The sequence below is a fragment of the Apus apus genome, chromosome 11 (assembly GCF_020740795.1).
Source record: "Apus apus isolate bApuApu2 chromosome 11, bApuApu2.pri.cur, whole genome shotgun sequence".
Lineage (NCBI taxonomy): Eukaryota > Metazoa > Chordata > Aves > Apodiformes > Apodidae > Apus > Apus apus.
Genome location: NC_067292.1, coordinates 12,830,154 through 12,850,156, shown reverse-complemented (window position 1 = coordinate 12,850,156; position 20,003 = coordinate 12,830,154). Strand labels below are relative to the sequence as shown.

Sequence of the window (20,003 nt, the reverse complement as noted above, 5' to 3'; positions counted from 1 at the left end):
CAAGAGAAGATAGTAAATTACTTGGAGTGATCGTACTTGGAACCAGAACTGCAGCCTCCCACTTCAAACCCTAAATGTGAGAAATCTACTCTGAGATGATGATGGTTATTATGTAGTGAAAGAGATTTGTTTTTAAAATTTAGAAAAGGAAAAGTTTATCCTAAGATTGCCACCCATGGGCTTTGTCACAGGAGAAGATTAACCATCAAGCTTAATTAGAGGAACCACATTTCCAGTTATTAAGGTGAGGACGTAAGTCTTTACTGTTGTTTGTTATATCACAACTTTCCTGTGTTATCTTCTGAGTGGTCAGAATTTCCTCAGTGCAGATACACGTATTTGCTATTTTATGTGGCCTTTCAGAAGATGTTTCAGTCTTTACAGCTTGTATTTAAGGTATGCACAGCAATCATGTCACTTAGAAATCTGTAATAAAAACATACTGTTTATCTAGAGCATGTGTGGTCTTTTATGAATCTGGAATTCCATTTTCAGTATAAACAGAACCTGTAATAAATTAGCCTCAACAATTAAGTTGAATAAATCAAGCACTAGTGAGACTCCAGATGAGATTACCTGGCAACTAGGATACCATGATCTACCTGATCTGCATGAAAGGTCAACAAGCCAGAGGGAGATAGGAGCACTGGGCCTTCATTTGTAGAGAGTTTTATTCCATGAGAAACTATGACAAGTGCTAGTCTTTTCTGCCTTAAGGGACAAGTTTCTTTTTAATTTTCCTGGCAGTGAAAAATTATTTGGGCTGTTCTGGCAGATGAATAAATTCTCTAGATTCCTGTTCACTGAGAACTGACCAAATGCATCAAAGTACCTCAACAATGAGTTAGTAGACAGCAGCAACATTTAAATAGTTGTACAAGTAACTTTAAAAAGTTTCCTCCAAACTGTTTTTAGCTTAACTTCCCTGAAATACAGACAAAAGACTCCTTAAAACTGTCTCTCCTCCAGTGCTTTTTCTCAATATGTAGCAGCAAACTGACTGCAAGACTAAACTACAAACTTAAAATAAAAATTAAGTTATATTTGGCCCAGAGCCAGCCTCACAGATGCACTCATGGCTGCCCATGTGAAAGCATTACAGTTCCAGTACAGTTCTTTAATATCTGCTGGCAGCTGCACTTCAGGCTATTTGGAACAGTAATCTTTTAGAAGAATTTTCTGTGTAGACTTTGCTGCAATTTTCTTCCGTAGATGTTTTATAGTACAAGAAAAAAACCCCCACAAGAAAGAACCACCCAAATGCCTGTTAATAGCAGTACTGTCATTACCACCTTTCAATTTTATTTTTTTTTTTACTCCAGAGGTAAGTTATTCAGGTTAAACATTTTGCAGGAATACGGTTCTTGTGCGTACTGACGTCTCAGTCTAAGAGATCTGTCCTGAAACCATTTTGGAGTTGAAATTAGCATGTTCAGCTGCTGTGTTCCTTTAAAAATGTATTTTAGAAGAAGCACAAGGGTGTAGGAAGTTCACGTTATCCTATTCATATTTTTAGGTGGGGGTGACAGGAAAATTAACACACTAATGTAAGAACGCGAAATGGGCCACTTCTGGAGGCCTGACTGAATACCCTGACGCTTGAACCAGGGAGAAACAGAGGTGAAGGAACAGCGGGCGATGGTCCTTCCCATCAAGTTCAGCCTGTTTTCCGGGATTGCCGAGAAAACCGGGCAGCACCCCGCGCTCTCCCCGCACCCCCCGCTCTCCCTTCGCCGCCGCGTTCCCGCCTCCCGCCCGGGCCGCCCCCCCCCCCTGCAGCGCGGCCGTTGCGCGGCCCCGCCCCGCTCCCGCGCGCGGCCCGGCGGCGCGAGGCGCGCAGCCAATGGGAGCCCCGCGCCGGCTGAGGGGTGGGCGGGGCCTCTCCCGCCGCGCCGGGGAGCGGCTGCTTTGTCGGAGGCCGCGCCGGGGGCGGGCGGGCGAGCGGGCCGGCTCTCCGGGCCTGGGGAGGTTCCCGCCGGCTGTGCCGCGCCCCTGCCCTCTTCTCCCGTCCTCCCTGCCTACCGCGGGGCGGGGCGGCGCGGCCGGCGCTCCGGCTGTGCTGGCGGTGGCGGCAGCAGCAGCAGCGAGCATGTCCTCGAGCAGGGCCAAGAAAGTGAAGATGGCCACCAAGTCCTGCCCGGAGTGCGACCAGCAGGTGAAGCGTCTGCCCTCCCCGCCGGGGAAGGGGTATGAGTGGTTGCGGGGCTCAAGCTGCCCCTCCGTGAGCGGGAGGGGCGCCGGCCCCTCTGCCCGAGCCGGCGCGGGGCTCGGAGCCCGCCCCGCTCTGGGGGCTGCTCGGCCCTGACAGGCCGGCGGGGTGAGCTGCGGCGGGGACAGGTGCTGCTGCGGCTGGGGCTCTGGGTCGAGGGAGCGGGCCTGGGGGAGGTGGGCTTCGGTCTCTGGCGGCGGCGGGGTCCGTCCTCAGCCGCACGGCCTCGGCTTCCTGTTGGCTCTCCGCGCGGTGCGGAGCTGTAGCTGCTTCGCGGTGGCCGCCGTCACACACCGCGCGTCTGGAGCAGCGGGGGCGCGAAGCGGGCGAGTGAGCTGCTTGGGTTTTGGGGAGGGGGGGGCGGCGAGAGGAAAAATTGCCCCCGTGGCTCTGCGGAGCGGTGTTCATATGAAGTAAATAGTCTGTGCCTTCGCAGGCTCTGCTCGGTATGTGGGTGAAATACCCGGTTCCTCTTGCAGCGCTGTGAAAGTCGCGTTCTGCTGAAGCGACGTTTGGAATCGCTTGGTTATGTGCTTCGTCTTGTTTAGTAAAGATTTATAAAAAAGATCATTAACTTCGTAATTTATACAATCCAGTTTGTCCTTTGGATGGCTGATGTGCCTGGGGCTAGTCGGGAGAGCGTTCAGCGGTGTTTTCTCATGGAGGAGTTAAGGAACAACAAAATTCAGACCTTGGCTGCAGTTTCTGCCGTGTAACCCAGTGTGTACGTGAACTGTTTATGTCTCGCTGCAGTTTCTTGATGTGTACAAAATGGAGTTATTTATACTTAAACATGAACAGCAGCTGACTCGAACTGTTACTATATCACAAGCTTGTCTTCAGCTGAGGTTTTTACCGGTAATGATGTTGTTATTAAAAATAGGCCAGTTTGTTCCAGCAGCGCTCCTCGGCTGAACAATAGCACAGCATTGCAGAAAGCGTCTGGGGCTCAGGGTAGGGGGGAGAGGCTTTTACATGCAGTCCTGGGAAACGTGTTTCTGTTATTTGATCCTGAAACTTCAATGGGATATGCTATTTTAGCTATACCTAAAAAAAAAAAAGAAAATCGCATGCCATTTTTCCATACTTCCTCTTTTTCTTGTAAAGGTTGAAAGAGTAATGTCATTTGTTCTGACGTAGGGTTTTTATAGTGTTTCCTGGAACAGTTTGGAATGTTAAGCTGTAGGGAGGACATCCTTTTGTGTTTTAAGCAATAGATGAACGACTGCAAATGCTCACATGTTAAGCACGTCACAGAAGTGCTATTGCTGAGAAGAAATGGTGTGCCAAATTCAGTTGCTGAAAGGACTAATTAATTTGAGTGAGAAGTTAAATATAGGAGTGGTGGTGTTTTTTTCTTTATTTCTTTTTTTTTTTTTTAAATATAGTGCTGTCAAGCTTTTTAAGCTGATGCTGAAACTTTCCCTTAGTTTTGCACTTTAAAGCAGATGATATGCATACATCAATGTGGATTTTCTGTTAGCAACTTTTCTTTGGCTGGCATGGAATTAATGTGCATATTTGCCCTGCTCCAGCACAAGCATTGCTCATAGCAGAACCTTGTGCCAAATGTCTGAGAGGATAAGAAACTAAAACCTACTGTACAAGTCATCCCTTTGCAGAGTGTCGGGAAGCTCTTGTGTGACTCCTAAGTGATTGTGTCCTGTCCTAGCATTTCTTAAATTCTTCCATAAGCTTTCTTTGCTAGAAGTGGCATGCATGGAAATATTCAGCCAGCCACAAATATTGGAGCACAATATTGAGTAACACTTCTTAGGCGTTTAAAATTTCTGCTGTAATTTAATGAGATGTAATTGCCATTTGGACTCATTTAAGATTAAAAAAAGGAGGTTTTGATATTTTCGCAACCAAAGTGTGGCCTCATTAAACTAGAAAGCCTGAAGCACTTGCAATCAATCAGAAGAAATAATTATATGTTCTTAATTTAGCTTCAGGTGAACTTTCTTGTATGAGAAACTCAGTTTATTTTTGATTAGGAAAATATTAAACAGTAAAATAGTGTTTGTAGAACTATGTTGCTGTAATAATCATGTTACAGGATGTTATCAGCATAGGTCTTCAAAGGATAACTGGTATCTTTCAGTGAATAAGCTGCTTCCCACCTCAACCCTCCCAAATGAGACACACCTACATGCCAAAGCTGTAACATGAAAAAGATACTGTTCTATTAAATGCAGCTGAATTATTTGAAAAATATTGGGTCTGCTCCAATCCCCTTGTGTGGTTTTTTCCATATTTTTTTTTAGGCTGAGCTGAAATGTAATTATTGGAGAGACCCAGGTGTTCAAAAATGAGCTTAAATGGAACTCCTACTTCACCTTAATAATTCAGACAAACTATCTGCTGGATTGTGGTGTTTAGTACTGACTTATGAACAGGGCATAAGCATATACACAAGTCTGCTCAGTTCTGAGCTTCAAGATTGAATAAACCTTGATTAGAATTGTTTTTGTTATGTCATTATCTGTAAAGGGAAATAAAAAGTCTAGTTAGATAAAACCTGTATCAAATGTCTATCTGTAAGCTGTTCATAGGTTGAAGTACAAGATTTAAGACATGCTACAGAAGGCAAAATAATTTGTTTATTCTAAGTAGCCTTTAAGTTCCCCTTTAAAAATTAATGTACTGATTTGGCAGGTTATTTTCCCAGCCAGTAGGTTATTGGAACTTGCTTCTTCTGTATGCCCAGTAAAACTGACCAGGCAGGCATGATTCTGTACTCCTGTTTGCTGCAGTGGACATTGGCAAACTTGAAGAGACCTGTCTTAAAGAATTATATTTGAGAAATACCTCCTGCTTTATTTCCTCACTGTCATGCTTCAACATGACTTGACTTTGTATGTAAATCTCTTCTTTGTCTCTGTTTAAACTTGCTCTGATTTCTGTTTTCAGTCTCAGACCTAATCAAAGCAATATGGTCTGTTCCTTACTACTTTAAAAGATCTTGGAAGATCTTGTCTTTAAGTTAAGGTAATGGGGTTTGTAATTTATCCACATGACTTTTTAATTGCTCAGAGTAAGATTTGTCATTTTTTATGTGTGGCATTTCTAGATATTTCTTACCTTGTTTTGAATTGTCTTCTGTTAGGGGAATGTAGTGCTCCTGACAGCTTGGCTGGTCAGGAGAAGCCTTGTTACAGTCTCCCAAACTCTTGAGCCTGCAGTCAACTTTTTAACTAGCTGTGGTAGGTTATTTGCACTTTGTATTGCCTAGGTCCTGCTATAACCACCCTGCCTTGTCTACAGCGGTGTTGTAGAGTGTGGTACAAATGCCTCTGTTCGGGCTCTGTTGTGCCTCCTGCTGAAAGCTGCCTCAGCTCTCAAAAGGAGTTGCCTTCAAATGCTTCTGAAAGTAAATGCATTCAGAGTGTATAGACAGTTTTAACGCCTTGTTCTTTAGTATTTTTTTAAAGTAAATGATAGGAGCAGAACTGGCAATGTCTGACTGATTTCACTGTGGATATTTGAGAGTTCTGAAGAGAAATCACATTTCTATTCTAATTCACCCTTGTTTAGTGCTCTCCTCCGCTTTTCCTCACTGCCTTCATGGCAGTCTGGTGAAAAGGGCTTACAGTGTAAAGTAGCCACAACAGCTGTATGTTTCAAGCTTGATTTCTAACAACTGCATAAAAAGAAAAGGCTTGGTGGGTGGTTCACAGCAGAACCTGTTTTTACTATGTTTAAATACAATTGTGTAACAGTACAAGCCATAGTTTGCAGCATGGGTGGAATTTGAAGAGAGATCTCTGAGGAGAAGATGCAACGTTGTTTTCTGGATTGGACAGGAATTTAGCCTTAATTTGAAATGAACTGAAGTACTTGTCTTTTGTTTTCCCAGGTTCCTGTTGCATGTAAATCATGTCCCTGCGGCTACATATTTATTAGTCGAAAACTCTTGCATGCTAAACGTGCTGAGAGATCACCACCCATCACAGGTAATGCTTACAGAGATGGGAGAAGGGGTCAACAGTTTTCCTTATATTTCTTGGAGGCAAAGGATAGAGTATTTTACTTCTCTGCTCATACTGACAATTGTTAGTTTACTTTCCCTTGAATTTGTGCATGGCATCCTTTTAATATGTTAATTTTTCTTTTAATTTTTCCCAGGGGAAGCTGGTGTTTTCAGTCCTACTTCCTTTGTACTTGTGGTGTCAGCATTTATTCTTTGTATATTCTAGGTGCACATGTTAGTCACTATGCAAAATAACTACTTGCAGAAAGCTTTCTGTTAATCCTATTTTGAAGCTAAATGTCTAGAGGTCCCAAAGGGCTCAGATTTCAGAATACGTGCTGATTGGGTGTGGCTCTTCTGAAAGGAAAGATTTATTTGAAGAACACCTGAATACCACTCTATGAAGTTGGTTGTATGTTTAATCCAAAATTAGCTGGGTCTTGTGTCTCTCTGCATGGTTAAATTAAAAAATAGTGTGCCTTTGTATAACTTGTCTTTTGTTGTTGATGGGTACAGTAAGAACTCTGTAGAACGAGGATTCTAGGATGATTAACATTCTCCTTGTGTTAATTTTTATCACTTCCTTCAGCCCTAGTAGGAATTAGTCAGAGCAAGCAGCTGTCGGGGAAGGCATTTAAAAAAAAATCATCTCATATATCATGTCTACTTTTAAAAATTATCTACCAGGCCTACAAAATGGAAACAAAATATTTGATATTTTGTCACTATTTTCAAGGATACTTGTAGTTTACCAGCTTGTAGGAATTACATGACATGATGCTAGATAACTGAAGTTTCAAGGTGGAGGAAGTTAAGCCATGTCTGTGGTACTGTTTGGAAGTGTTGGCCAATTTTTCTTCCCCCTCCCTTGTTGTTTTATTTGGAAGTTGATGAAGTAGGTACTGAATGAAGCTGAAAGGTGTCATCTGGTAGAGCAAGTGGGAGACCATGTGTGTTTGTATTATGCTCGTAAGATAGCCACAACTTCTTTCAGAAAACATTTTTCTAATATTTTCAACAATATATCTGCTGCAGAATGATGCTGCAGCCTTGTAAACGTGTCCTGAGTCTGTCTGAATAGTATATAAAGTGTGGACTCTACTAGTAGTTTTCAGTACCTGAGCTTGCTAATCCATTCTTAACTTAGAAACTCGTGTAAATACTCTTTTTTTTTTTACTTGTGTGTAGGAAAACAATACACCTGTTCAGCATCAAGTATTATGAGGCCTTGTCTTAGTCTAGATTTGGTGGGACATGTATGCTATGTAATGTGGTATTTGCTGACAGCGTTGTAGGCTTGACTTGTGTGAGCAGTGGGAATGATTTAATTGTTAGTGTTGAAAGAAGATTAGGTACTTTGCTGCCTGTCTGTATAATAAACTACTTTTTTTGGCTAGTGGCAACATGCAATGAGCTGTCTTGATGACTGATCTGTACAGGTTTTTTCCCATCTTATGGGAAACAACGTTTTGTGTACTAGCAAGTATCTTGTGTTGCAGAATGCATTTGAAGTGATTAAAGGCTTGATCCTTGTAATCAAGAAGTCAAGCGTCAATATTCTGGATCTGACACTGTGGTTTCTGAATGGATTTTGTGCAGATGTAATTGTTCTGTAAAGGTATAGACACATCTAACGGCTTCTGCGGAGAGATTTAAAGAAATAAGGTGATTGGGGTAAGCACTAAGAATAAATGAAGAACCAAGATGAAAACAACCCTAGATCATACCTTCTTTGTTCATTTGCACAGAAAACAAGAGTGAGGCCAAGAGGAGAAGGACAGAAAGAGTTAAGCGAGAGAAGATAAATTCTGCAGTAAATAAAGACTTAGAAAACCGAAAAAGGTCCAGGTCTAACAGCCATTCAGATCACAGCAGAAGAGGAAGAGGAAGACCTAAGAGTGCCTCAGCCAAAAAGCATGAGGAAGAAAGAGGTATGAGAACTGCAGAGATCTGTTAATTGGGTTTTCATTTTGTATGAAGATTTTTTTAAAATCAATAGTCTTTATAATTCCAACTGTTTATGTAACTAGCCCAGGTAAGCCAACACCTGATAATGTTATACAGGGAAGGGACTGTTTCACATCTGTAAGAGACCTCTGGTTTTGTATTTCAGTGTCTGATTGCAACTAACTACAAAGAACTACGTCTGTCTTTTTAGCCATGAGATCAAGTTTCAAGACATATGTTGTAGTGCTTAGTAGGATTTTTGTTGTGTTCTGGGTTTTGTGGTTTGTTTTTTTTTTTTTTTTTTTTTTATGGTACCATGGCTCTTTATCACAAGGACAAACAGTATAATGATGCCTGTTATATCAGAATGATTAGAATGATTGGGTTGCTTAAAAAGTTCCTTGAAACTTTTTGGAGTGCCAAAGTAAAAAGGACGCCTTGAGTCACGACTATGTCCTGAATTTTTGTCCCAAGTTTCTACAGAATAATTTGCTAGAGGAGGGAAAGCCTCCTTCTTTATTAAGGTTCCTTGATGACTTGCTGTTCTTAAATTTTATACAATGAAGAGACTGTTACAGGCGCAAAAGAGTTTTTGAGCCTGTAAAATATATTACTGTCACTTAGGATTCCTTTTTTATTATGAGCTTCTTGACACTACGTTTGCTATCTATGGTTTTGGAGGTACTAATTGTAGGCCTGAATAATTAATAAAAAATTCAGCATAGAATTTAAAGGTCTGGAAGGCAGGTAGGAGGGGAAGAACAAGACTTCATATAAATATTCAGGAGATCTTGATCTTAAGTAGTGAAACCATCAAGCGTACCTCAGCATAAGTCAGAAATGTAATTGTTTTTTTCCCCTGCCACCTTATTTATTAACAAAAATGGATGTTAATCCACATTTCAAAGTGACTTTCTTTAACTTCTAACTTTTCCAAGCCAGTTTTATTATCTCTGCTGTTTAAATGTTCTTAAAGTTTTTTTCTTATAAAAAACAATATAAATTGGCATTTTGTTGATTTTGTGCTTTGGCTGTGGAAAGAGGAGATGAAATTTGATTTCTACTTTGTTTTCTGGATGGCATTTGCTTTCCTATAGTAGGTTGTAATAGCTGATCACTATTGCATGTGGCTTATTATTGCATGTAGCTTCACAGAACACAAAGCTTCCCATGTGTTATTGATCCAAGCTAGGCTTGTATCTAGCACCTATAGGATAATTTCTAGGCATTTTGCTGCCAGTCTAGTTCACACAGCTTTCATTTGATAGTTCCTGCAAGCTTTCCCATTCCCTGAAAAAGGGGAAGCAGTCTAAGCAATCAAAATAAAATACCCGTTCTCTTAATGTAAGTTTTGTAGGCTTTGAAAAGGAAGAATTTGAAAGCATGAGGGGATATTTAGAGGAAATGTTTTCCTATCCAAAACAAGGCTGGATGTTTTTAACCTCTTGCTGCCTACTCCCAAGTGTGTCAATAAGACAGTGCTCTGAGGTAGAAAACCAGAAACACGGATTTAGTGAGACCTTTGCATAATAGTGCCTATGTGGTGTGTTTTCTTGGTGTTTGCTGGTGTGGTTTTTTAAAGCTGAATCTCATTTGAGAAAATTGCCTTTGTTGTCTTGCCCCATCATTCCCTTTACATGTTGCTGTTGTTTAATTGCTGCTACTATTTCTTCCTCAGCTTTTGCAGAGCTGGTGCAGAGCTTGGGTTCACACCCATTGGTAGTTGTCTTTGTTCCTCACCAGTACAGCACACCTTATTGGTTAGGAATAAGTGAGTTTAGGGTATTTTCTTGATTCTGATTTAATTCTGGTTATGTCAGACTGTAATGTGTGTAGACCACTGTGGTGATTATAGGGCAGATTAAAAAAAAATGGTCATGTATATTGTTGTCAGGACTATCAAAATAATTTCAGCAGATAACCCATAATTTTGTAAGTAATTGCTGTAAAACAAGTTAACGCTGACTTCTTCCTTTTCAAGTGGCTTATAAAATTTGCCTAACTGCTACATGTGGAGTAAGTAGTGGAGAATTTTAGAAATATACTTCCTTTACTTAACCTGCACCCTGACAGTGCTGTTTTCCTAAAAGCATATTAAACAATTCGGTTCTTCTACTCCACTTAAGGCAATTTTGGTGTGAGTCATTGCTAGTCCTTGTCCCAGTCTGCGTAGTGTTGAAAGTCAGCTCTAAGACATTAGCTTAGTGTTAGACTTTGAGTGTATTATTTCCTTGCCTATTATATATTTCTAGGATATTTTGAGTACACGTTACTTGTCGCTAGAATTTGTGCTGTTCTTTCCCTCAAAAGACTTGAAAAGAGGCCGCCGCTGCTTGCCAGCTCTTAAATACTTGGTGCCTCTTAAGCTTCTGCAATGCCTAATACATTTTTAGATTAAAAAAAAGGACATGCAAGGTAGTCTGTCTATTTGAAGACCACCCAGCTGTGAAAATTTTCTTTTCGAAGACAGCCATGACATCTGTATTTTTGTGTCCTTGCTTGTCATGCTCTTTTCATACACAGCGTGCTTGTTCCCAGTTATGGCTGTGGCTTTGACTAGTTCTTTTGTGTCCTTTGTGACTGGTTCACATTACAGCAAATTGCTGCAGGATTCAGCAGCAATTAAGAATAGGAGAAGCAAAAGGGCTTTTAAAAATAAGCTATTTTTCCTGCAGATTCAATAAGAAGGAATGGAGGAGGGAGGAAGCTGATGTGGATTGAGGGGATATGATAGTGCTGGGACCCAGAGAATATTCCTGTCACGTGTTTCAGAGCCATGTGATAACCCTGGAAAATAGGAGCTTCTCACTGTAGGCTTGTCTTGTCAAAATTGTCACATATTTTCTTTGTCAGAAATGCTATAATATATTTTGAAAATACATTATTCTGATTGTTTTTGTGGTGGTATGTTTATTTTACTGTGTGGAACTGTGGTACACAGCTAGGCAGGTTGCCAGGCTGCTTTGTTATCTAGGTAACAACGTTGATTATATTGAACAAACAAAAAAATCCCACCTTTTAAGGTGGAGGAAGTGGTATTGATTATTCTGCTGCTGAAGGAGGTTACCATGAAGTGAGGCTCAATAAGAGTGGCCTAGAGTCTTACTAAGCATGCTTGATGCTTGAAAAGCTTTATACAGATACAGTACCCTGTATAAAATTTCAGTACCCTGATAAAACTTGAGCTCGGTTTTCCTTTTACAGTAATTTGTGACCATATTACTCATACATCTCCTTGCCCAGTAAGCACACTTGAAGTCCTTTACTATTTTGGATAATGAATCTCAGAACTTTGCATTTTGAATTTGTACAAAATTTTAGGGGGAAGGTCCGTATTTGACTAATGCACAAGTGACAATTTTAAGGGCTGATGGTCTAGTGGGGTGCAGTAGATCTGGGGATGTGAGAGACATGCTGCAGAAAGACTGAATATTTTCACCTAAATAGCTTCTTAGTTGTATATCAACATTAACGTCTTACAGAAATAGCATTGTGATTTTGTAAGACAGTCTTTTGCTAATAATAGAGAAGTGAGTCAAAACTGCTTTCAGATTAGACTGAAGTGGCAAGTTTTAATAGTGTCAGTGGAAACCATGGTATCCTTTGAGTAGCACATAATAAAATGTTGGGCAGGTGCAGGTTCTTTGCTAGTTACTGATGAGAACTGGGATTGTGTTTAAGAATGCATAAAGCTTCCAAACCTGTCTTAGTCCCTCATACTGTTTGATACCAAGATTTCAGTTCTTTAAAGCTAATTTTTTTCAGAACAAGCCAGTACTTTGGGAGGATGAGGGGGAAGGGAAACTTGTGAAAGTGGTGGGGTTTTTTGGTGTGTTTTTTTTTGGTATTGGTTTTGGTTTTTTGGTGAGGTTTTTTGTGTTTTTTTTTTTCTTTTCTTTTGTGGTGTTTCTTTTTATTTGTTTCTAAAAAGTCCAGTATCTGTTAACAGCTAATTTTGCTGGGTGTTGACATAGTCAAATGGTGGCAGGAAATGTGAAGAAAGGGAAGGGGTTTAGATATGAAAATAGAAAACGTTAATGTGGAATAACCAGTGTGCGTAGTGTCTGTTCTCAGAACAGCTCCCAGCATTGTTCATTTGTAAATGGTGGGAGGGAGGAAGTGAAGCAACCAAGACTGGGTGTACACACAGAAACTGATTTGTCTTAAACTACAGGGCTTTCATTTCAAACTCAGTACATAAGAATATACTGTCTTGCGTAGCCAGGAAACAAGCAGAAATATTTTACATTTCAAATATCAAACATGCTTTGATTTGCTTTACTTTGCTTAGACAAGTTTAATGTTTTCAGACTTAAAACTGGTGCATGTTTGTGCGTCCAGGCTTCTCACTTAGCCATTTTGCTTGCAGGGAAGGGTCAGCTTATGTGTGATTTAAGTCATCTAGAAATCTTTAGGTCAAGAGGGTTTTGTTGTTGTGTTTCTCTATCAGTATTGAAATCAGAACACAGTGGTAAATCAGCTGTGAAGCCAAATCTAAAAACGTTCGGTATCTGGACCGATTGAAGGAATGACCATGTGAGTACAGGGAGATATGCAGTGCTGCTGTCTTTTTTCCCCATGGTGCTTTCCGTTACTTTCCAATGCTGCATGTTCTTTCACCTGTCCATTGCTGATTCAGGTGTCTTAGAGCAGTCTGCCAGAGCTTGCTGTGGTCAGAAAGTGTGCATATGTGTGTCTGTGTGTTCATGAGACACAGGGCTTTGTCAGGTGAGTGCTGTATAGTCCAGGTTACCATGAAATCTGAATTAGAGATGGAGCTCCACAGCTAGACACTAACCTTAAAGCTCTAGATGTATACAAGCTTGGTCTTCTGCTGAAAAAGCTGGGGTTTGGGGTGTTTTTTTGTTTTGTTTGTTTCTGTTCCTTTTTTTTCTTGGTGAGTTGTGATCTGCCAGTGACTAACTGAAATGGGATGTAAATAGGCATGATCTGGAGTAAGTACTATTTATTGAAGTAGTATTCTATTAGTTTTGTCATATACTATAGTGTAGTTTAGCATGTTTGAGTGCTGCAGTATGGAAGCTTCTTGATGGGTGGTTGTTGTGTATTTGTAACCTTGAAAGAAGCCAACATCATCAGAGGGAATTCAGAGGCTTTCCGTTTCTTACTGAGGTGTTAGTGTTGTTCAATATCTGGGATAAGACAGGAAGTCTGCAGTATAGGAAGTCCAGAAATGCTCAAGGTGACAAATTTGAAACCTGACTTCTGCCATGTATCTGCTCTTTGGTCCTGGACATTGTAATTAAACTCTTGTGTTTTTGTTACTTAGACGTAAATAAAGGGACAAATATTGTGTTTAATGAGGATATGATGAAATATCTTTGTTTTCTAGGATGGGAGGTCTTTATATCCCACTCCAAAACTGGATGAACTTTTGAATACTCTTTTGTGTTAGGAATCAATGTAATGTTAGTGACTCATTTTTTCTTTGCCATTGAAGAAAAGAATTTCAGTCATGCTTCTGGATGACTAATTATCTGACTCTTTCTAGCACTGTTGTGTGCCTCCATTTCTTCTTCCTGTGGGGGGAAGGATTGAGAGAAAGAATTTGGTTGAACTTATTTTCCATTCCAGTACTCCATTTCACATAATTTACTAACTACTGTGTTACTTAACTTCAGATAATGGAGAAAGCTTCTAATAGTGACTTTTTTTTCTTCTACAGAGAAACAAGAAAAAGAAGTTGACATGTATGCTAACCTTTCAGATGAAAAGGCCTTCGTATTTTCAGTGGCCTTGGCGGAAATAAACAGAAAAATTATCAATCAAAGACTTATTCTGTAACTTGTAAGCACAATCTGATGCATTTATATGCAGAATGGCTAGCATATTTCCAAGGTGTCGTGGACTCTCAAAGTGTGTTGTCTGCACCAACAAGGATCGTAGTATTTCCTGTTAAAATTCTGCTGCTGTTCTTGGGAATCGAATTCTGTCTCTGCAAGTCAGAAAGGAAGTGTTCACAAGATTGAGCTATGAAAAATAAGAAAGCAGATACGTTTTACACCTTGAAGACACATGCTAGACAAATGCACAGAGAGACTGCACCCATTCCAGAGCACTTCTTTTAAATTTGCTGCCAGAAATGCAATATTTTAAGTATTTTCAGAAATAAATGATTTTCCTTTAAAATTATATATTTCAGATTTTTCAGCTATATTGCAGTTTACGTATGTACAGTTCACGTAACTTTTTAATAAATTGATATTCCAATATTTTATTGAACTGGGAATTAAGTACATTTGTGCTAACTTAGGGTATGTTTGGTTTCGTCCTCTTGCAAATCTGGTATTCATCCTAGGGATGACTTTTAAGATTTGCATTTTTTTTTTAATAGATGTGGTATAATTCTGATAGGAAGAAAATCAAAGTGGTTTCTTGTTGGGGTACTATTCTGCTTGACAGCTTGGTATTGTTGATGAAATCTCTCTAGAAAATTATTCCCCATTACATAGAGTTGTTGTTTAAACAATCGTATGTACATTTTGGGGGCAGACTGCTAAAGTTTGAGAGCTAAGCACTTGTTTTGTAACCACTGTTTGCTGGTGTCTCCCTTGTCCAGACGGTAAGTACTTCTCCCATACTATTTCTTGGCCCATGGTTTACTGGGAGAGAAGCAGGCATCAGAGATGTAGATCTGCAGCCAGCATCTACTTAATGGTATTTCCAAAAGATGAGGATATGTTAGTTCCTTTTACTTTCACTTTTTTGTGTTTGTTATGAAAGTGTCCTTAAAAATTGTTAGCAGTATTGTTGTTGAATGATTGACTGTAAATACCAAAGCCCAAGTTTACCTGAGTGTGCAAAAATAAGCTGTTTTGACAGATTTAGCTTTGGGGGAATCATTCAATAACACGGTGCAATTTGACCCCAAACTTTTCCATTAGTAAATACATGAGGGGTTTTGTCTTAACAAAAAAAAAAGCTCAAGCCCTGTAGAATCCTGATCAAGCAGGTGTAGGAGGCAATTACCTTCACAAAATCTGACGTACTAGCTTTTTGTCAGCTTTCATTCATGAGTTTCTAAGAAGGGAAATACATATCTCAGTTGTTCTTCAGTATTGCTCATGCTTTTGTTGCATGTGTTGCATTACTTTAATAGTGTGAATCACCTGCTGAGGTTCTGCTACAGACCTGATCTCAGTTTGGAAGCAGAAATTATTAGTAAAGCTGGACTATGAAATACTATTTATTAGTTAGTGGTTGAAGGAAGGAACTGTGATAGTTTTGAGTTAAGCCACAAGGGACTGATCAGATGAAAACTTTGTAAGCGGAAGCAGGAAGTGATTTTTAGTTCTTAACTCCTAAGGACTAACTGGGGTCCTTTTTAACACTGAGCGAGAGGGATGGGTGTGGAAATGCATTTAAACCACTAATCTAAATTTGTCTTTATTCCAGTAAAAGAGGAATTGCAAGCACAAGACCTACTTCCCTACATCATGTAGACCTCTGCTTTCCAGAGCTGTAGCCTGTCATGGATACCAGTAGTAAGGACAGATGAGTCTTAAGGATAGAGCGTATATTTGCATGGTAAGTTATTAAAATCAGAATGGCAAAAGGGAAGTTGTAGTTTTGAAAACCTAAGATATGATCAGGCTTGTGTCGATTCTGTTGCTAGAATGAGATTTACTGTATTAAGAAGGGACTAAGGGAACTACTGATGGAGTCTATTCAGCAATCGAACCTGCATTCCTACAGGTAACTTAATTCTTTCTGCTCCTGTACATGGAATTACAGTGATCTTCAGAAGACTGAAGTCAATGTTGTTAAATGTGACAAAATTTAGCTTATGGCTTTTACATTTAGACTGCTGCCTTCTCCCATAAGTACTGAAAAATACTTTCGTACCTCTCAAAAATGAAAAATGTTTTTTATCCTTCATTGGTGGAGTCTCCTGAAACAGTTGCTGAGTTCCGTTCTGTACTTCTCTTTGTCTTCCCCAGGTCTCTGCTGTCAGCTCTTTGCCACTTGTGGTCAAGCTATTTTTCTTCTCCTGCTGGCTTCCAGTTTCTTTGAGAAAGCTGTGATGGAAGCAGGTGGCCCTGAAAATATCCTAGGGAGAGACTGCTGCTTTGCCAGTGGATCTTAGAAAGCAAGTGTTCAGACTTATTCTTCCCACCAACCAGAAACAAACCATTCTTTCCTATATAGAAATGACACTTCAGCATCTGGTAACTCTGTGGCTGTGGTTTGCTTAGACATAGATCTCTTGGGACGTATTTGGTGATTGAACTGGAAGGCATTTGCATTGTATGAAGTAGGCATCAGCACAAGTATCTCAAGAGGTCTTTCTTTGTGTGTTAGAGGTGATCAATGAAACACTGTGGCAAATAATTGTAGATAGTAGCTGTAAAATAAATTGGAGCTTGGTCTACAAAGCTAAAATAAAGCCAGTAATAACTAAGTGTTGAGAGAGTAAAATTCTGTGTTCTGCAGCTCTGACTTAACTGGAAACTGTAGTTTCCAAGAAGCAAGAACAAATGTGTAGCACTTCAGGAAGTTGTTGATGCAGTTTTCTTTCTTCCGTGGAACTCTAGTTCCAGTATAAGATTTTTAGGCCCTACCTTTGAATGTTGTTAAGGTTCAGTCTGGCTGAATTTGTTTTACTACATTTTTTTAGCATGAGGGTTTGCACATAAAAAGAAGTGTTCTTTCAGAAATAGTGAATTAGGCTTCAGGTTTTTTTAATTAACATAAGACCAAGTATATCACCCCCACAAAAATATTGCTCCACCTCTATACTGCCTCTACATGTTGACTTGCCTGACTAGATAAACTTAATGTTATGAACTGAATAGTTTAAGATTGTACTAGAGATCAGTCTGTTTGTAAAGCACCATCTAGCAAGCTCGACTTTCTGCCACTTCTTTTCCCTTTTTTTTCTGAAGAGCTGTGCTTTTGTCTTTTGTGTCTGTGTAATTGCATGTCAGACCATCAAGCAAGTTCACAGTTGAAATTCTAGCCTGCGATTTCTCTGTATTTACTGTGTTCTGCTACTAGGTGGCAGCCTTTATTCTAAAGATAGTTACTGCTGATTTAGGAATTCTTACTATGGATACTAGGAAGACCATTGTATTCAGTTTTCTGTAAAAGGACACTGAAAGGTTATTTTTCATTAGCACATCACTCATATTGAACTTGGGAGCTTAAAATCTTGTTCAAGGATGTTACTGGCATTCTGCACTGAACATAGATGGTTTCATTCATTGGGTGAGATGTTAGCTCTTGAGCTGTAAAACTGGCAGAAATTAATTATTTGTCAAGATCAAAGAACTCTGAACTTTGGCAATTCAATAACAAAATGGTTTAAGGAAACTCTTCTTCACCTCCCCTGGAATTCCTGCATATGTAAACTTTTTTCTGTGCAAATTTTACGAAGATCTGTAGTTTTCCTGTTATTTTCACTCTAAAACTGTTATGATTAAAAAAGGTTGAGAATGGGGCAAGGTATTGGGGGATACTTTCCACATTATGATCACCCCATGATTGGGCAGCAGGATTTGTGGAGAGGGAGACTAGAAATGAGATATTTGCTTCAGTTATGTCCTAAACAAGGTCTTTGTGATGGTTTTACTTAGTGCTTTTAAACTTATTTTTATGTTTGTTTTTCTAGGTCTTTTTTAGAGTGGAACAGTGATTCATGTAGGCTACTAGCAGCACTTTGTCTTCCTAGTATCTTGGACTGTACTATCAAGGATGCCCAACAGGATATGGTGCTTGACTTTTGTTCTTTAAGATTCTGATAATCTTTAAGGTATTGGTAACTTGTGATTAAACAGTGTAACCAGAAAGCTGTTTTAAGCCACTGTTTAGTTAAAGCCTTTCTGAGTTGCTGTTCTCTAGAACATGCTTCCTCTGAATATATTACATGTGCAGGTGTTGCTAGTGTCCCGTTTTGTATCTCTTAGGTGCATCTAAGCAAATGTTCTTGTTTGCATTAGGAGTGTGTGTTTGAAGCGAATCTTGTGATAGTCCCTACTTCCAGTGCTTGTGTTTGCATCATGGAATGGCCTCGGGGGTAGCAGGAAGTAGATTGCTTTTACAAAAAATTGACATTGAAGGTGCTCTTCAACTGTTAGTGGGTGCTTGGTCTGCAGGATCAGATCTGCCTGTAGCAGATGTTGGGTTCTCAGTGCCAACTGTTGTACTCCATAGAGTTCCTCTTGTGCCTCACTTGTTGCTTATTACAAAAATATAGCAGAGCAAATGTTAAGAAGTTTATCCAACGCTTCCAGGTGAGTTGTTATCCTTCAGAGTATTCACACTGTCATCAGTGTCTTCTTATAGGCTTCCTACTTGTTTATTTCACTGTGGATTCTGATAAATATCCTCTAGCAAATCGAAGTGTAGCATTTCAAGGTGTTTCTTTCCCCAGATGTTGGCCTTACCCTTTTTTGTTATGTCAACAGAAAAACCGCTTAATCAGATACAAATTTTGCTGCCTTATGGTTAATTAGACACTACAGAAATACACTGCATGGTTTCATTATATATTGTGAATTCATCAGTAAATGAAAGTATCTGTAACTTAGTGTAGTGTTTTCCTGCTCTATAGAAGGGGCTGCTCGTAGCTGCTAGCTGTTGAGTAGGGTATGCAATCTGAGTAAAAAACAAGAAATTGGTTAGGCAGAAGGCATTGGAAATGGATACACCTGGGTATCTTTTTTTTTTTCCTCCAGAAAAAAAATGTAAACCTGCTTTCACTGAAGTTGTTTAATTTCAAGCTCAAAACGTGATTCTCATGAATCATTTGGTGTCATCATGCAGCATGTTCCTGGGGAAGAAGTCAAGTACCCCTCCCTCATCTTCCTCCCACAACCTGCTTTTCTTGGTGCTTAGCTTTGTATGTAGAACCTGAACTCCATGTTAAAAAAGTTAGTGTACTTCCTCTGGTCTCTTACTATACATTATTTCAATTATAACTTAATACTGAATTTTGTCATAAGGGTTAAGAAATAAATACTATTTTGAATCCTGGGCAGTGTTGATGACTGTAAAATGCTGTAAAGAATAGTGAGTGTTCCAGATATCCGGAGCACAAACATTTAATAGTCCGGCAATTTTCCAAGTCTCGGTGGGTTTTGTTTTGTCTTTGAATATTTTATTGAAAGTATCTTGCTAATAAAGAAAAATCTTCAGCTTGAGATCTGAGTTGCCTTATTTGCAGAAGTTGTGGAGCAGAATGTGTTTGTGTGTGTTTGTACCTGGATGTGCGAGCACACGTTACTATGCAAGGTGTGGTTGGAGTCTGCTGTGTAGGTGGTTTGGGCCTCAGGTCCTGATCCTCAACAAGAGCACAAAAGCATTTCGTTGAAGGTCACTGAACAGCAAGTGAACCAGGAGTTACGGTTTTCGGTAACATCAATAAATGATACTGAGTCCTAACTCTATTTTACTGGCACTGTAATCTGAAATGTATTGGAAAGCAGTGTTTATTGATGGTGTTTACTTTTTTGGCAAATAGAATAGTTCTGATGTATTAAGACACTTGTATTTAAGTAAAGGGATACAGTTTATTAACAGAATAGTTCATGAATCTTTAGATGTAGTTTTGTCATAACATGCATAAGAGGTGTGCTAGGTATTAAATCTGTCTTATGAAACCCACTCAGTGTTTCCTGAAGGCAGTACAGGTTGTGTTTTGAACACAAGACAGAAATCAGAGAAAGGCACGAGTGTAAGAAACTCTTGAAAAGAATAGTTGTTACTTTGCATGAGAATGTCAGCTGGAGGACTTTACTGAAACTGGAATGTTGATGTGTAACCTCAAATGAACGGAGTTAAAAATGCAAGGCTTAATTTTAAAAATTCCCTAAGGAACCTGTGTTACTGTAGGATGAGGGTTAAGGTGTAATT

At 39.6% G+C, this 20,003-nt stretch overlaps 2 protein-coding genes across 5 annotated transcripts in view; both read left to right on the top strand.

The window, feature by feature from the left end:
- Window positions 1–1,936: 1,936 nt before the first annotated feature.
- Window positions 1,937–19,291, top strand: C11H16orf87 (chromosome 11 C16orf87 homolog). Of its 3 annotated transcripts, XR_007890586.1 has the most exons (6): window positions 1,939–2,155; window positions 6,069–6,165; window positions 7,931–8,113; window positions 13,816–13,937; window positions 15,546–15,677; window positions 16,091–19,291. XR_007890586.1 is itself a non-coding variant. In XM_051629514.1 (5 exons), the coding sequence occupies exons 1-4, from the start codon at window positions 2,090–2,092 to the stop codon at window positions 13,932–13,934; spliced, it is 465 nt and encodes a 154-aa protein (XP_051485474.1). In that variant the 5' UTR covers window positions 1,939–2,089; the 3' UTR covers window positions 13,935–13,937; window positions 15,546–19,291. The 3 variants fall into 3 exon arrangements, 2 of the variants coding, with proteins under 2 accessions (XP_051485475.1, XP_051485474.1); XM_051629514.1 differs by having other exon boundaries at window positions 15,546–19,291; XM_051629515.1 differs by lacking the exon at window positions 13,816–13,937 and having other exon boundaries at window positions 1,937–2,155; window positions 15,546–19,291.
- The window catches only part of MYLK3 (myosin light chain kinase 3), a 51,669-nt gene continuing 39,702 nt past the window's right edge, over window positions 8,037–20,003 (top strand). Inside the window, exon 1 of one of the 2 annotated variants that reach the window (XM_051629506.1) lies at window positions 8,037–8,113. In XM_051629506.1, the coding sequence (XP_051485466.1) occupies window positions 8,099–8,113 (15 nt within the window). In that variant the 5' untranslated portion in view covers window positions 8,037–8,098. Of the gene's footprint in view, window positions 8,114–15,604; window positions 15,678–20,003 lie in introns of those variants that run through there. The other variant, XM_051629505.1, reaches the window with a different exon arrangement.

What these genes read in the sequence shown, in the direction of transcription:
- C11H16orf87 (XM_051629514.1), top strand. Translation starts at nt 2,090, where the DNA reads ATGTCCTCGAGCAGGGCCAAGAAAGTGAAGATGGCCACCAAGTCCTGC. An exon ending in GAGATCACCACCCATCACAG is followed by an intron (nt 6,166 to 7,930) that starts GTAATGCTTACA and finishes TCATTTGCACAG; the next exon opens with AAAACAAGAGTGAGGCCAAG. An exon ending in AAAGCATGAGGAAGAAAGAG is followed by an intron (nt 8,114 to 13,815) that starts GTATGAGAACTG and finishes TTTCTTCTACAG; the next exon opens with AGAAACAAGAAAAAGAAGTT.